General features: G+C 43.3%; 1 protein-coding gene across 5 annotated transcripts in view; it reads right to left on the bottom strand.

Annotated features, from left to right (window-relative positions):
* The window catches only part of LOC139575879 (DENN domain-containing protein 2B-like), a 77,485-nt gene that overhangs the window by 51,020 nt on the left and 13,053 nt on the right, over positions 1 to 13,412 (bottom strand). For all 5 annotated transcript variants that reach the window (XM_071401270.1, XM_071401271.1, XM_071401273.1 and 2 more), the window contains exon 2: positions 4,530 to 4,628. In XM_071401270.1, the coding sequence (XP_071257371.1) occupies positions 4,530 to 4,628 (99 nt within the window). The remainder of the gene's footprint in view (positions 1 to 4,529; positions 4,629 to 13,412) is intronic.

Raw genomic sequence — 13,412 nt, 5'->3', positions numbered from 1 at the left:
GCAAAGGACTTTACACAACTACAGCACCAGGTGGACTGAACAATAGACTAGCCTGGGCAAATGGAAAGTACTAGTGCTTACACCTATACACCATTTCTTATAAAGTCATCTAAAACATAACTGTGTACCAACATGGATTATGATAATAGCTAATCACATTTTATAAAAGTATGAAAACTAAAATAGTTCGCCATGCAGGATTAGCACGATCACTAATGTTTGCTATTTCAATTGATCGATAGCTGAGCTAGCCTAAATGTTAACGGCTAGTGCATATGCTAGGTTCAGTATGAACACGCACAAAACGCTAGCAATAGCTTAGCTAGTCTAATCGCTAGCGGCTCGTTCTCCTTATTAAACCTAACCAAATCCCAGGGTCAATCTTTCCCTCAACCCCTTCACAGTACGTTTGGATAGATAAGTAAGTGTTAATATCTGGTTCTGTCTTTTTAGTTCAGTTTTGTACAACTTCTCACTTCGATTTGAAACATAGTTTTTCTTCCATAGAATGGTGGTAGCTCTTCATGTTCCATTCTAGCTCCTTTTCAACATGTTGGAGCCCACTGGTATAGAGCGTGAGGTTAGGAGAGGGACTAAGAGAGAATATTGAGTTTTGATTGGCTCAAAATAAACTGCTCGTCATGCAGCTTCTGACAGATGATTTGTAATAGCTGTAAGCTTTTAAACATATCACAATATAATATAATATGATTGGTTGCTGGAATCTCACTAGTAACAATTGTCACGCCCTGATCTGTTTCACCTGTCATTGTGATTGTCTCCACCCCCCTCCAGGTGTCGCCCATCTTCCCCATTATCCCCTGTGTATATATACCTGTGTTCTCTGTTTGTCTGTTGCCAGTTCATCTTGTTTGTCAAGTCAACCAGCGGTTTTCTCAGCTCCTGCTTTTCCCCAGTCTTGCTTTTTCTTGCCCCCCTGGTTTTGTCCCTTGCTTGTCCTGTCTCTGAGCCCGCCTGCCCGACTACGCAGTCTGCCCTTGACCCTGAGCTTGCCTTCCGTCCTGGGTCTTTGCCACTACTCTGGATTATCGACCCCTGCCTGACCTGACCCTGAGCCTGCCTGCAGTCCTGTGCCTTTGCCACTATTCTGGAGTATCGATCCCTGCATGCCTTGACCTGTAATTTGCCTGCCCCTGTTGTTGCAATAAACATTGTTACTTCAACACTTCATCCATAGATTAGGACCTAAAAAAATAATTTCAATTGACTGATTTCCTTATATGAACTATAACTCAGTAAAATCGTTGAAATTGTTGCATTTATATTTTAGTTTAGTCTAAATTCAGTCTGGTTCTTGTTTGACCTAGCAGCAGCCATTACATTGTGATAGTCAAAACTGCCCCAGTGTAAAATCACTGTAGATGTATTTCAAATAGCAACAGACCCTGTGTAATATATCGATTCAAACACCCCATATCCAGCCATCAGACCATTATACCCAAATTTAAGTGCAATCAGCCGGTGGAATAACAGCGCACATTCAAAAATACCCCCTTAGGCACGCCTTGGCCAAGATTACTCCAGGAGTCATAAAAAGCTGGTTTGACTGCAGTATTAAGCCCCTGTAAGTTCCTTTTCACACAAAAGGAAAACATCAAGTGCAGAATTCTCCAGTACGGATAGCTGCGTTGTGGTTGGGGTCTGTGGGGGTGTTCTGGTGGTCAGGACTGGGCCTGTTAAAACAAGCCTGGCTCTGGCGCTGGGCAGCTTCAACTGTGGCGGCCACACATGTACTGAGCTGGGTGCCAATTACGGCCTGGCTTCTGGGTCCTGGACCCACTGTCCTCCAGCCAGGGCACATCATATCAACCACAGGTCACTTCCTGTTCTGTTGATAGACCGGGCCACAACAGGAGGGCTTCCAGTAACCCAGATAAATAGATAGATTTTCAAAAAGAAAAAAGAGAAGCCATTAACATCCGCTCCATTTCACTTTGAGCTTCACCCTCAAGACACACTCCCTCTTCCTTTCATAAATGTGTTTTATTTCATTGCCTTTTACCTTTTTATATATATATATATATTTTTTTTTTGAAATAAATTTTACCCCCTTTTCTCCCTAATTTTCGTGGTATCCAATCGCTAGTAATTACTATCTTGTCTCATCGCTACAACTCCCGTACGGGCTCGGGAGAGACGAAGGTCCAAAGTCATGCGTCCTCCGAAGCACAACCCAACCAAGCCGCACTGCTTCTTAACACAGCGCGCCTCCAACCCGGAAGCCAGCCGCACCAATGTGTCGGAGGAAACACCGTGCACCCGCCCCCCTTGGTTAGCGCGCACTGCGCCCGGCCCGCCACAGGAGTCGCTGGAGCGCGATGAGACAAGGATATCCCTACCGGCCAAACCCTCCCTAACCCGGACGACGCTAGGCCAATTGTGCGTCGCCCCACGGACCCCCCGGTCGCGGCCGGCTGCGACAGAGCCTGGGCGCGAACCCAGAGACTCTGGTGGCACAGCTAGCGCTGCGATGCAGTGCCCTAGACCACTGCGCCACCCGGGAGGCCCTACCTTTTTATAGATTTATATCCAGCTTTCCAGTGACTTAATTTATTTTCTCAGCAATAATCTTTTCTATTAAAAGAAGTGCCCATCAAAGCCCTGCTGCACCCCTCCCAGATCTTATGAGAAGTTGTATTCGCAGAATTCTTTCCTGCCAAGTGATTTACCGACAGAATCATTCTTTTTTTTGGGGGGGGGGGGGGGGGGGGGGGTAGAGACTTGTGGGAAGTTGGGGGCAAGTATATAACTGTGCTCTCTCTGTGTATAAATGACAGTTTCTTCTCTTAAATCATCTTAACTTTGTGCAATTTTTAATAAGTCAAAACGCTACAAACATAATGTGTGAGTGTTGATGGTAACAGAGATAGGGAGTGTTATTGTTTCTAGAGAACTGTCTTTATCTCGAATGGGGTTGTTAGATGAGCGATGTTCTTTCCTGCCAAGTGATTTACCGACAGAATCATTCTTTTTTTTGGGGGGGGGGGGGGGGGGGTAGAGACTTGTGGGAAGTTGGGGGCAAGTATATAACTGTGCTCTCTCTGTGTATAAATGACAGTTTCTTCTCTTAAATCATCTTAACTTTGTGCAATTTTTAATAAGTCAAAACGCTACAAACATAATGTGTGAGTGTTGATGGTAACAGAGATAGGGAGTGTTATTGTTTCTAGAGAACTGTCTTTATCTCGAATGGGGTTGTTAGATGAGCGATGGGGTACAGTTATTAGATTCAAACACTTGATGTAACCTGAGTAGATTATCATAAAGAGACCAGGGCTAACTACACTCTTAAAATAAAAGGTTCCAAAAGGGTTCTTCGGGTGTCCCCATAGGAGAACCCTTTCTGGTTCCAGGGAGAACACTTTTTGGTTCCAAGTAGAACCCTTTTGGGTTTCATGTAGAACACTCTGTGGAAAGGGTCCTACATGGAACCAAAAAGGGTTCTTCAAAGGGTTCTCCTATAGCGACAGCAGAATAACCTTTTTAGGTTCTAGATAGATACACTCTTAGAAAAAAAGGTGCTAACTCAGGAGACATGGTGAGGTAACAGAAAAACAACTACTCAGCACAAAATCTATGTATCTTAAAAAATATATCTGTCAGTGGTAGTCATGTTTAAACTCCTCACAGGCTATGGTGTTTTCACACTGGGTGAATGTACCAGCCAGGGCTGTAGCTAGCTTCCAACTGGCAGCCTTTCTCAAGGTTATTCACATAAGAGATCCAACTAAAACATGTCAGAGCCATAGCCACTGACTGCTGTGTTATACAAGGACATGTAGCACTTGGTAAACTAACATTCTGACAGACTACACACCAAGTAGCAGATGGTGAAGGCTTGCAGTTGCACCCCTGTGAGTCCGATGTAAGCATTCCATGCCAGTTGATGCCAGTTCCCGTAGATCTTAAATCTTCACTCTAAGCCTAGTTTCAGTGGACACAGTGTGTGTATATATAGTGTTGAAGGGAAAGACTGATCACAAAACAGAACAGTCTATCGCCAGCACTTTCATTACGAGCCCTGTTTGTTTCTCTGTTCCAGGAGGAAGATGTCATCTCTCAACATGGTAACTCAAACAAGCCTCTGCTCAGACCACAAAGAGTTTATTGTTGAATGGGGCCCTATTCCAGAATGTAGAGGATGGCTTACAAAAGCAGATACTACTAGTCCTATCCCTGTTGCTCTAGAGAAAAGGCAGACAGAATACTGCAGAATACAATCAGTACTTCCTTATTAATAATTGCGTAACGCTAACAGCTGTGGGTTGATGAGCCATGTCACCTACTGCATGCAGTGTATCACTCAACACAGACACATAATGGGATCCCACGGTACAGATTTACAAAAATAGCTTTACTACCTGAAGAAAATGTCCTGACTGAGGCAATAAAGGATATGAGCACCTGCACTGGTTATTACTGACATCATAGTGCATGTTGAGAGCCATCTCCTTTCCCTCCACCCTGTCCCTCCCCCTGGCTTAGAGGCTGGTGGGGATGTAACTGACCTGTCGGGGATGTCCCGGGGCACATTAGCCCCTCTTGCTCGGGGTGCAGCCTTGGAACTTTTGTTGGCAGTCATCGTCACCCTCGGACCGCCCACTCGCCTGATAGACAGACAGGATACAACACATGAAACTCCCCAGCCGTAACATGGACAATACATCAGCATCCAACAGATTGAAGTCTTTGTGATTGTTTGGGTGAGGGTATACTTGTAGCAGTGTACATGTTGTTTATAAATCACAACAATTCATTACTTACTGTTAATATATTGCAGTAATAAGAAAATTAGTTATGTGAAATAAAGCATTACCCAAAACACTCACACTTGAATTTGAGACCTTGAGAGTGTAAGTGGGTCAATGTGCTCTGTGCATATTTGGCCAAAACCATGACAAATATGGAGCTTAATCTCAGCCATGGGAGTGCCATATCAGATATCAGATGGATGACTTCACTGGATTCCTAACAGTGTGAGTAAACACCAGAGCATAAAGTACAACAACCAAGGAGAGAAAGGGCTGTGCTGTGTGAGGGACTCATCTGTGCTCTAGGCTCTGCTCTGTTAATCCAGCACCTCTTTCTCTCTCTTCTCATACAAATTAATGGAAATACAGTAATCATGAGGTCACCGCTCCAAACGAGAATGGTCCCTGAAGTCTTACAACAGAAGACAAATGTCTTTGGTTGTCACAGAAACGGCAGAAATATTTCTGAATCATTCAGGCCAGTTGGACAGAAGATCTGGGCTTGTTTAAAAGAAACCTTCAATCTCACTCCATTGTTTTCCCATCAATTTAGAGAGCACAAAACTTTAAAAGGTAGAATTAAAGAAATTACAGAGCACGATCTCTAAATTGTAATTACGGTGCACCCTTAAAATCGCTGTTTGAGATTGAAGTGGGCAAGAATAGCCAGTAATTGCAAACAAAGCAGAGCCAACTAAAGAGAGGAGACACTCCATCCCCTTCTGATTGGAATGTGTGTTTGTATCCGTCTCTGCTTGACTAGAGCAGCCAAGATTAACAGACTTGCTCTCTTCCCATGAACGTGTTCACCAAGAGGGCTAGAAAAAAAAGCCTTGCTGTGTTTTACTGCAGATTTTACTTTTAGGGGCTTGTAGTTTGTGTGCTGATGAAGGCTCTGAGGACTCAGGCTAAACAGAGAGAGAGACATGTTTCTCTGATCTGACTGACATGATGACCACATCGCCCGCGTTACGTGTGCAAGCGTTGCAAAATACATTTACACATACATGTTATTCAATCATTTCATTCTAACTGCTCGAGTGCTTCAACAGGCGTCTGCGTAGCCAGGCGCTAAAATAAAACTCCCATCTCCTCATTGGTTTTTAGGAGCATATACCCGCGTGGGTGATTGAAAGATGAACTGAGGTCCACACTCCATTCCAGTTGGTGGTGTTAATGCACCTTAAAGTTGGTTGCCAACCGTCATATAAAGTCCACAGAAAAAGAAGAAGAGAGAAGAGATTACTAGAAACTAACCATGTTTCCCCTTTCATCTGTGGATTAACTGTCGTAGTAGAGACTCAAAATGGGTCAAAATTCTACAAAGATACAGAAAAGAAGTACCTTGTGCATTTCAGGTAAAATAAAACCCAATGTTTGTATCCGAGGACAAATTAGCTAGCAACATCAAGCTAGCGAGCTAAATGTCCATGAATGTTTCTTGTGTTTCGACCTTTCCCCAAATTAATATAGCTGGTTCAGAGTTCATGTTGATATTTCAATGGCGGGCGCACGCGCATGCTTGGTCTAGTCGGCATGTGAGCCAAACGGGCCATCACATTTACACTACTCTGATCAACATTATATTCAATCAAAGGGTAATGACTTCTAGTCTTGCATATTTCTCTGCCTGATAATGTAGTTCATATCATTGCCATTATCATCATTTCACCAAAACATCTTTATTATATATTCATGTATTATTGTGTTGAAATGGATGTTCAGATCAAATGTGTTGTTTCTTCAACGCTTCTCTATAACGCCACACATTCTGTGGTGTCCATGACATGGCAGACATCAGCACCCAGAGGAACCCGTGTTAGTAACCCGTGATCACGTGTGGCTCAGTTAGTAGAGCATGGTGCTTATTACGCCGGGGTTGGGAGTTTGATTCCCACAGGGAACCAGTACCAAAAAAGTATGAAAATGTGTGCACTCCCTACTGTAAGTCTCTCTGGATAAGAGCGTCTGCTAAATGACGTAAAAATAAATGACCACGCCGTCATTTCACCATAAACAGTCCCTGGATGCCCACATGTCCCTGCACAATTTCCCCCCTTCAAATGCCACTCTCATCTAAAATACAGTCTCAGCACTGACACAACCCCTCTTACAAAGTGTTTTGGTTTCTATGGAGGTCAATAGAAAATCCAGAGAGATCAGAGGTGTATAGGAGGGAGGGTGCTGGGCTCTGGTCAGAAGCTGTTTGTTTAAAGGAAGTAGTTATATGAAGCAGCAGTAGCCCTAATGGAGCTGAGTCCTATAGACAGATGAGGAGAGACGGCACTGAGCCCTATAGAGACAGATGAGAGAGACGGCACTGAGCCCTATAGAGACAGATGAGGAGAGACGGCACTGAGCCCTATAGAGACAGATGAGGAGAGAGACGGCACTGAGCCCTATAGAGACAGATGAGGAGAGACGGCACTGAGCCCTATAGAGACAGATGAGGAGAGACGGCACTGAGCCCTATAGAGACAGATGAGGAGAGAGACGGCACTGAGCCCTATAGAGACAGATGAGGAGAGACGGCACTGAGCCCTATAGAGACAGATGAGGAGAGAGACGGCACTGAGCCCTATAGAGACAGATGAGGAGAGACGGCACTGAGCCCTATAGAGACAGATGAGGAGAGAGACGGCACTGAGCCCTATAGAGACAGATGAGGAGAGACGGCACTGAGCCCTATAGAGACAGATGAGGAGAGACGGCACTGAGCCCTATAGAGACAGATGAGGAGAGACGGCACTGAGCCCTATAGAGACAGATGAGGAGAGAGACGGCACTGAGCCCTATAGAGACAGATGAGGAGAGAGACGGCACTGAGCCCTATAGAGACAGATGAGGAGAGACGGCACTGAGCCCTATAGAGACAGATGAGGAGAGAGACGGCACTGAGCCCTATAGAGACAGATGAGGAGAGAGACGGCACTGAGCCCTATAGAGACAGATGAGGAGAGACGGCACTGAGCCCTATAGAGACAGATGAGGAGAGAGACGGCACTGAGCCCTATAGAGACAGATGAGGAGAGACGGCACTGAGCCCTATAGAGACAGATGAGGAGAGACGGCACTGAGCCCTATAGAGACAGATGAGGAGAGACGGCACTGAGCCCTATAGAGACAGATGAGGAGAGAGACGGCACTGATCCCTATAGAGACAGATGAGGAGAGACGGCACTGAGCCCTATAGAGACAGATGAGGAGACGGCACTGAGCCCTATAGAGACAGATGAGGAGAGAAGGCATTCCTGCTGTCATCTATTTCCTGTTTTAGTGGACTGAGAGGACAGAGCATACGTCTTCATTTTGATCCAGCAGCACAGGGAATTGCCAGAATATCCTGACAGATCCTAACAACTGCAGTTGTTTTGGTTCATTCGGATCTTCTGCAGGCAGGGAAAGCCAAGGTATTCAGAATGTGAGCCTTGGAGTACAGTGATGGTGATTAGGCTACACTCAAACACAGCCATAGGCTCTGGTCTGTATTTATTTCTGTGCACACAACCATAAGTACCCAAAGGTATACTGGAGTTTCATCTGTACATGCTTTCACTTACTACAGTCATCAACATTAAAAGGCATGTGACAAAAACAGAACATGAAAGCACATCCGTGGAGGCTCCTCAGAGGAGAAAGGGGAGGACCATCATCTTCAGTGAATTTCATAAAAATAATGAAACATTTAAAAAAGTTATCCTTTTTAGATAAAACTATACTAAACATATTCACATCTCCAAATAATTTATTAAAACACACTGAATTGCAATGAAGGTCCACAGTAGCCTCAACAGCACTCTGTAGAGTAGCACCATTATGTAGCCGAAGGACAACAAGTTTCCGTCCTCCTCTGGGTACATTGACTTCAATACAAAACCTAGGAGGCTCATGGTTCTCACCCCCTTCCATAGACTTACACAGTAATTATGACAACTTCCGGAGGACGTCGTCCAGCCTATCAGAACTCTTGAAGCATGAACTGACATGTTGTTCACCCAATCAAAGGATCAGAGAATAAATCAAGTACTGAAAGCATAAGCTACAGCTAGCTAGCACTGCAGTGCATAAAATCTGGTAGGTAGTTGACATAAAGAGAGAGGAAGACAATAGTTAAACAGTTTTGAACAAATCAATTCTTTAAAAATGAAGAAGCAAGAGAAAGAGAGAGATTTAGTTGCATTTTTTTCAATTTCACTTAGCTTGTGAATGCAGCTAGCTAGTTTGGTCTACTCAAACACCCGGCTCAAACATATAGGGATGCTATGTTAGCTAGCTGGCTATGGCTATCCAACCCTCGAACTCTTCCATGTCAAGATAAGCTTTTGGTTTTATTAATTTATTGCCACCTGGGCCCACCGGTGTAACTGCTAAAGTGCTTGCTGACTGTACACTGTACTGCATGATTGTAGCGGGTTTACTAAACACCTTAGTTTTAGTAGCTATGTTGACTATGAGACGTTAACTAATATGGTGACAATGATATAGGCTGTGTGTAGCAGTTAGCAGTTATGATATGAAGTTTTTTTTGCATGGTCACAGACAGCTGATTCTGTAGAAAAACATTTCATAAAACTGAAGCAAACGGAACGGGGATAAACATACATGAATTTGTCCAATAGAAACTCTCGTTTGCAACTGTTGGACTAATGATTACACCCTAGATCAGCAAGATGCAAGCAAGAGTGTGCAAGGCGTTATTGAATGTGTCACTGTCACCATGATTACTCACATTTATCTCTCGACCTGTGACCTATGTTGTAAACTCTAATTCATAGGCTAGGTTGTAGCAACCTCATGATGGGAGTAGAGAGTATTTGAGTATCATGTAGTAGCCTAAACCTATCGATGGTACATTGAGCTGGGTGAATGGAATATGAATGACAGTTATCCAATACGCTGTAATAGAAATATGGCAATGCTCATAAAAAATTATAATCCTCCTCCCTCAGTTTAAACTTCACCAACCACAACTGAAGCACATTAAATATTTGATGAAATTTGGACAGAATATCAGATGTCTGAAAATTACGCTATTTCTTTTAAATACCTGCTACAGCTTGATGGAAGAAAAAAAATCCTTGACTTATTGAAAGATGCACAGCTATAAAAATACTGTTGGCTGCGCGTAAAAACACTTTTAATTGTAACATCTGGAAAGCAAATACAGTATGCTTAGAAAAAAGGAAAACTTATCAAGACAGGCATACTGATAAACCACAGCAATTAAAAACACATTTGAAAAGTGTCTCAGTTAATCCTAATGGTTCTATCAAAACAAATGTAGAGTACCCCAGGATTCTTTATAGGTCTAGGTATCAATTTTGGAAGTACTTCAGATCAGTACAGTTTCCAAATATGAGGCTTACTGCCTATACCTACATTGAGTGTACAACACATTAGTAACACCTGCTCTTTCCATGACAGACTGACCAGATGAATCCAAGTGAAAGCTATGATCCCTTATTGATGTCACCTGTTAAATCCACTTCAATCAGTGTAGATGAAGGGGAGGAGACAGGTTAAAGAAGGATTTTAAAGCCTTGAGACAATGTATACATGGATTGTATATGTGTGCCATTCAGAGGGTGAATGGGTAAGACAAAATATTTAAGTGCCATTGAACGGGGTACGGTAGTAGGTGGTCTGAGTGTGTCAAGAACTGCAACGCTGCTGGGTTTTTAACGCTCAACCGTTTCCCGTGTGTATCAAGAATGGTCCACCACCCAAAGGACATCCAGCCAACTTGACACAACAGTGGGAAGCATTGGAGTCAAAACGGGCCAGCATCCCTGTGGAACACTTTCAACACCTTGTAGAGTCCATGCCCCGGTGAATTGAGGCTGTTCTGAGGGCAAAAAGGGGTGCAAGTCAATATTAGGAAGGTTTTCCTAATGTTTTGTACACTCAGTGTATCTGGAACACTTTGTAATGACAAGGAAATGGCAGTGATTGTTAAATAAATGCCCTTTAACAGGCTACTTGTGCAATGCAAGAACAGTAGGCAGGTTTCAGCATGTAATTACAAAGAAGCCAAGTTGAGGGCAACAAGTGAATTGGTGAACTTTCACTGTAGCAATGTCTCAGCACCTTTCTCATACTCTATGTGCAATCAGCCAATATTTACCATGTGGCACCCGTGACTACACTCTTAGAGAAAAAGGTCCTATCTAGAACCCACATTTTTTTTTCGGCTGTCCCCATAAGAGAACCCTTTGAATAACCCTTTATGAAGGACCCTTTCCACAGAGGGTTCTACATGGAACCTAAAAGAGTTCTACCTGGAACCTAAAAGAGTAATCCTATGGGGACAGCCAAAGAACCCTTTTGGAACCCTTTTTTCTAAAAGTGTAGTGATATAGGTTATATGCACAACCTACTTCACAAGTTCACAACAATGGAGAGATTTGGGTCAGAGAAGTCCAAGATGGAGCTTTGGGGAGTAAACAGAAAGGTGTTAACCAGCTGACTTTGTGGAGATGGCAGGGTAGCCTAGCGGTTAGAGCATTGGGCTAGTAACCGAAAGGTTGCAAGTTCAAATCCCCCAGCTGACAAGGTACAAATCTGCCGTTCTGCCCCTGAACAACGCAGTTAACCCACTGTTCCTAGGCCGTCATTGAAAATAAGAATTTGTTCTTAACTGACTTGCCTAGTTAAATATAGGTTAAAAAAATATATTTTAAAGAGACTGATACCATCTCTTCACATTAAAAAACAAGCTATAGGCCTCCTGTTTCGATCCCAGGCTATGTCACAACTGGCCGGGACAACCAACCGGGACCCCCCCATAGGGCGGTGCACAATTGGCCCAGCTTCGTCGGGGTTGTTGGGCAGGGGGGCTTTACTTGGCAATGGGCCTCTGTTCAAAACATCAGACCAACATACATTTTTAACATCTTCAGCAAGAGTCCTGAGAAAACATTTTGTATGATCTCTTATTAATTACTTTTGGCCCAACCTTTGGCACTTTGTCTTTCCTTGTTATTATCACAATGTTATGGTCACTACAGAAAATGGAATCTGATATTGCTTTGGAGCAAAGCTCTGCAGCATTAGTAATGATATGATCAGTACAAGTGGATGTCACAGATCCAACACTTTTGGTATGCACTCTAGCTGGTTGAGTGATAACCTGGGTCATATTACAGGCATTAGTCACAGTTAGAAGATTCATCTTGAGAGGACAGCTAGATGCTAACCAGTCAATGTTCAGGTCACCCTCAGGTCACCCCTCTCTGTTAACATCACACACATTATCAAGCATTGCACACATATTATGAAAATACTGACTGCTGGCACTTGGTATATGAGATTTAAGAACACTGCATACTAAACTTATATTTTCAGTAATTTATAAATGTCAAGGAAGAGATGCTCAGATGAGACCAGTGGTGTAGTGGAGGGTAAACACAAGTAAACACACTTTATTTTAGCTTGACAGTTTACTCACCTTTTGCAGAAAAATGCTTTGAAAGTAGGCGTTACTTTTTTCACAGACAGGCGATCAGAGTTTATCCACCTATTTTCTCACCACTGCATCACTGGGTGTGACGTCAGCTTTGTTTGACCCACAAGGGTTAACTACCTATGCAGGAATGCACCTACCTGTCAGATATTTACATGTAATTTGAGTATTGACTTAACATTCAGCGAACGTTATGAACAAGACACAGCCTGGAATTATGACAAAAGAGAGCTAACAACTGTCATTTCAACAGGCTGTCTGTCCTCCCACCTCTGCATTCTAGTCGAGTCATGCTGCATTTACATTGTCTAAATCCCAAATAGCACCCTATTCCCTACATAGTGCACTACCTTTGACCAGAGCCTTATGGGTCCTGGTCTAACGTAGTTCACTATAGGAAATAGGGTGCCATATGGGGAATGACAGCAGGCAGGATGACATCAGGCAGATTTACACCCACTCTGACCCCACCCAGGGGTCCACAGACAACCAGAAGTGAACTGCAGGTTAACCCTGACCCTGCATGACTGAGGCTCATACATAATGCATACAGTATTCTGTTTGAACTACAGGACACGAGGTGGAAAAACAGATAGATTGATGGAAAACACTCCACATCAAAGGAGATTAGTTCCTTGTTTTACCTACATTTGGGATGTGCACTAGATAAACACTGATTGAGCAAGTAATATTGTTCCACAGTAATTACAAGGAATACAAATAACTATCCTGTGATATGATCTCTCTGAATCATGAGTAAAAAATAAACAGGCCTATCTATCAACAACAATGTTCAAGGTATATGTTTATTCTCGTCAGGTTCCTCAGAACCAGTTACAGTTAGATCCCCAGACAGAAGGCAAAAAAAATTCTAAGACATTTACTCTTTCCCAAACTGTCTACATGACTTACAGTATCTGCCATCCAAACCACTAACTCATACCTGTCCTGTTGTGTCGTAGCCATACCATATTCTACAGCAAAAGGCATATCCATTATGGGGGGAAATCATGAGGCTAGATAATATCAGTTACTACATGTCCAGTTTCTATGTCCTTACTATACCATTAGATCACAAACTATGCTTGCTTGTTGAGGAGGCAAGTCTGTGTGTGTTCCTGAGACAGTTTGGGGTGGAACAGAAGAGCTCTTTGTTTTCAACATGTCCTTGAATGGGA

The sequence above is a fragment of the Salvelinus alpinus genome, chromosome 5, assembly GCF_045679555.1.
Source record: "Salvelinus alpinus chromosome 5, SLU_Salpinus.1, whole genome shotgun sequence".
Classification (NCBI taxonomy): domain Eukaryota; kingdom Metazoa; phylum Chordata; class Actinopteri; order Salmoniformes; family Salmonidae; genus Salvelinus; species Salvelinus alpinus.
This window is presented reverse-complemented; position numbering and strand designations above follow the sequence as displayed.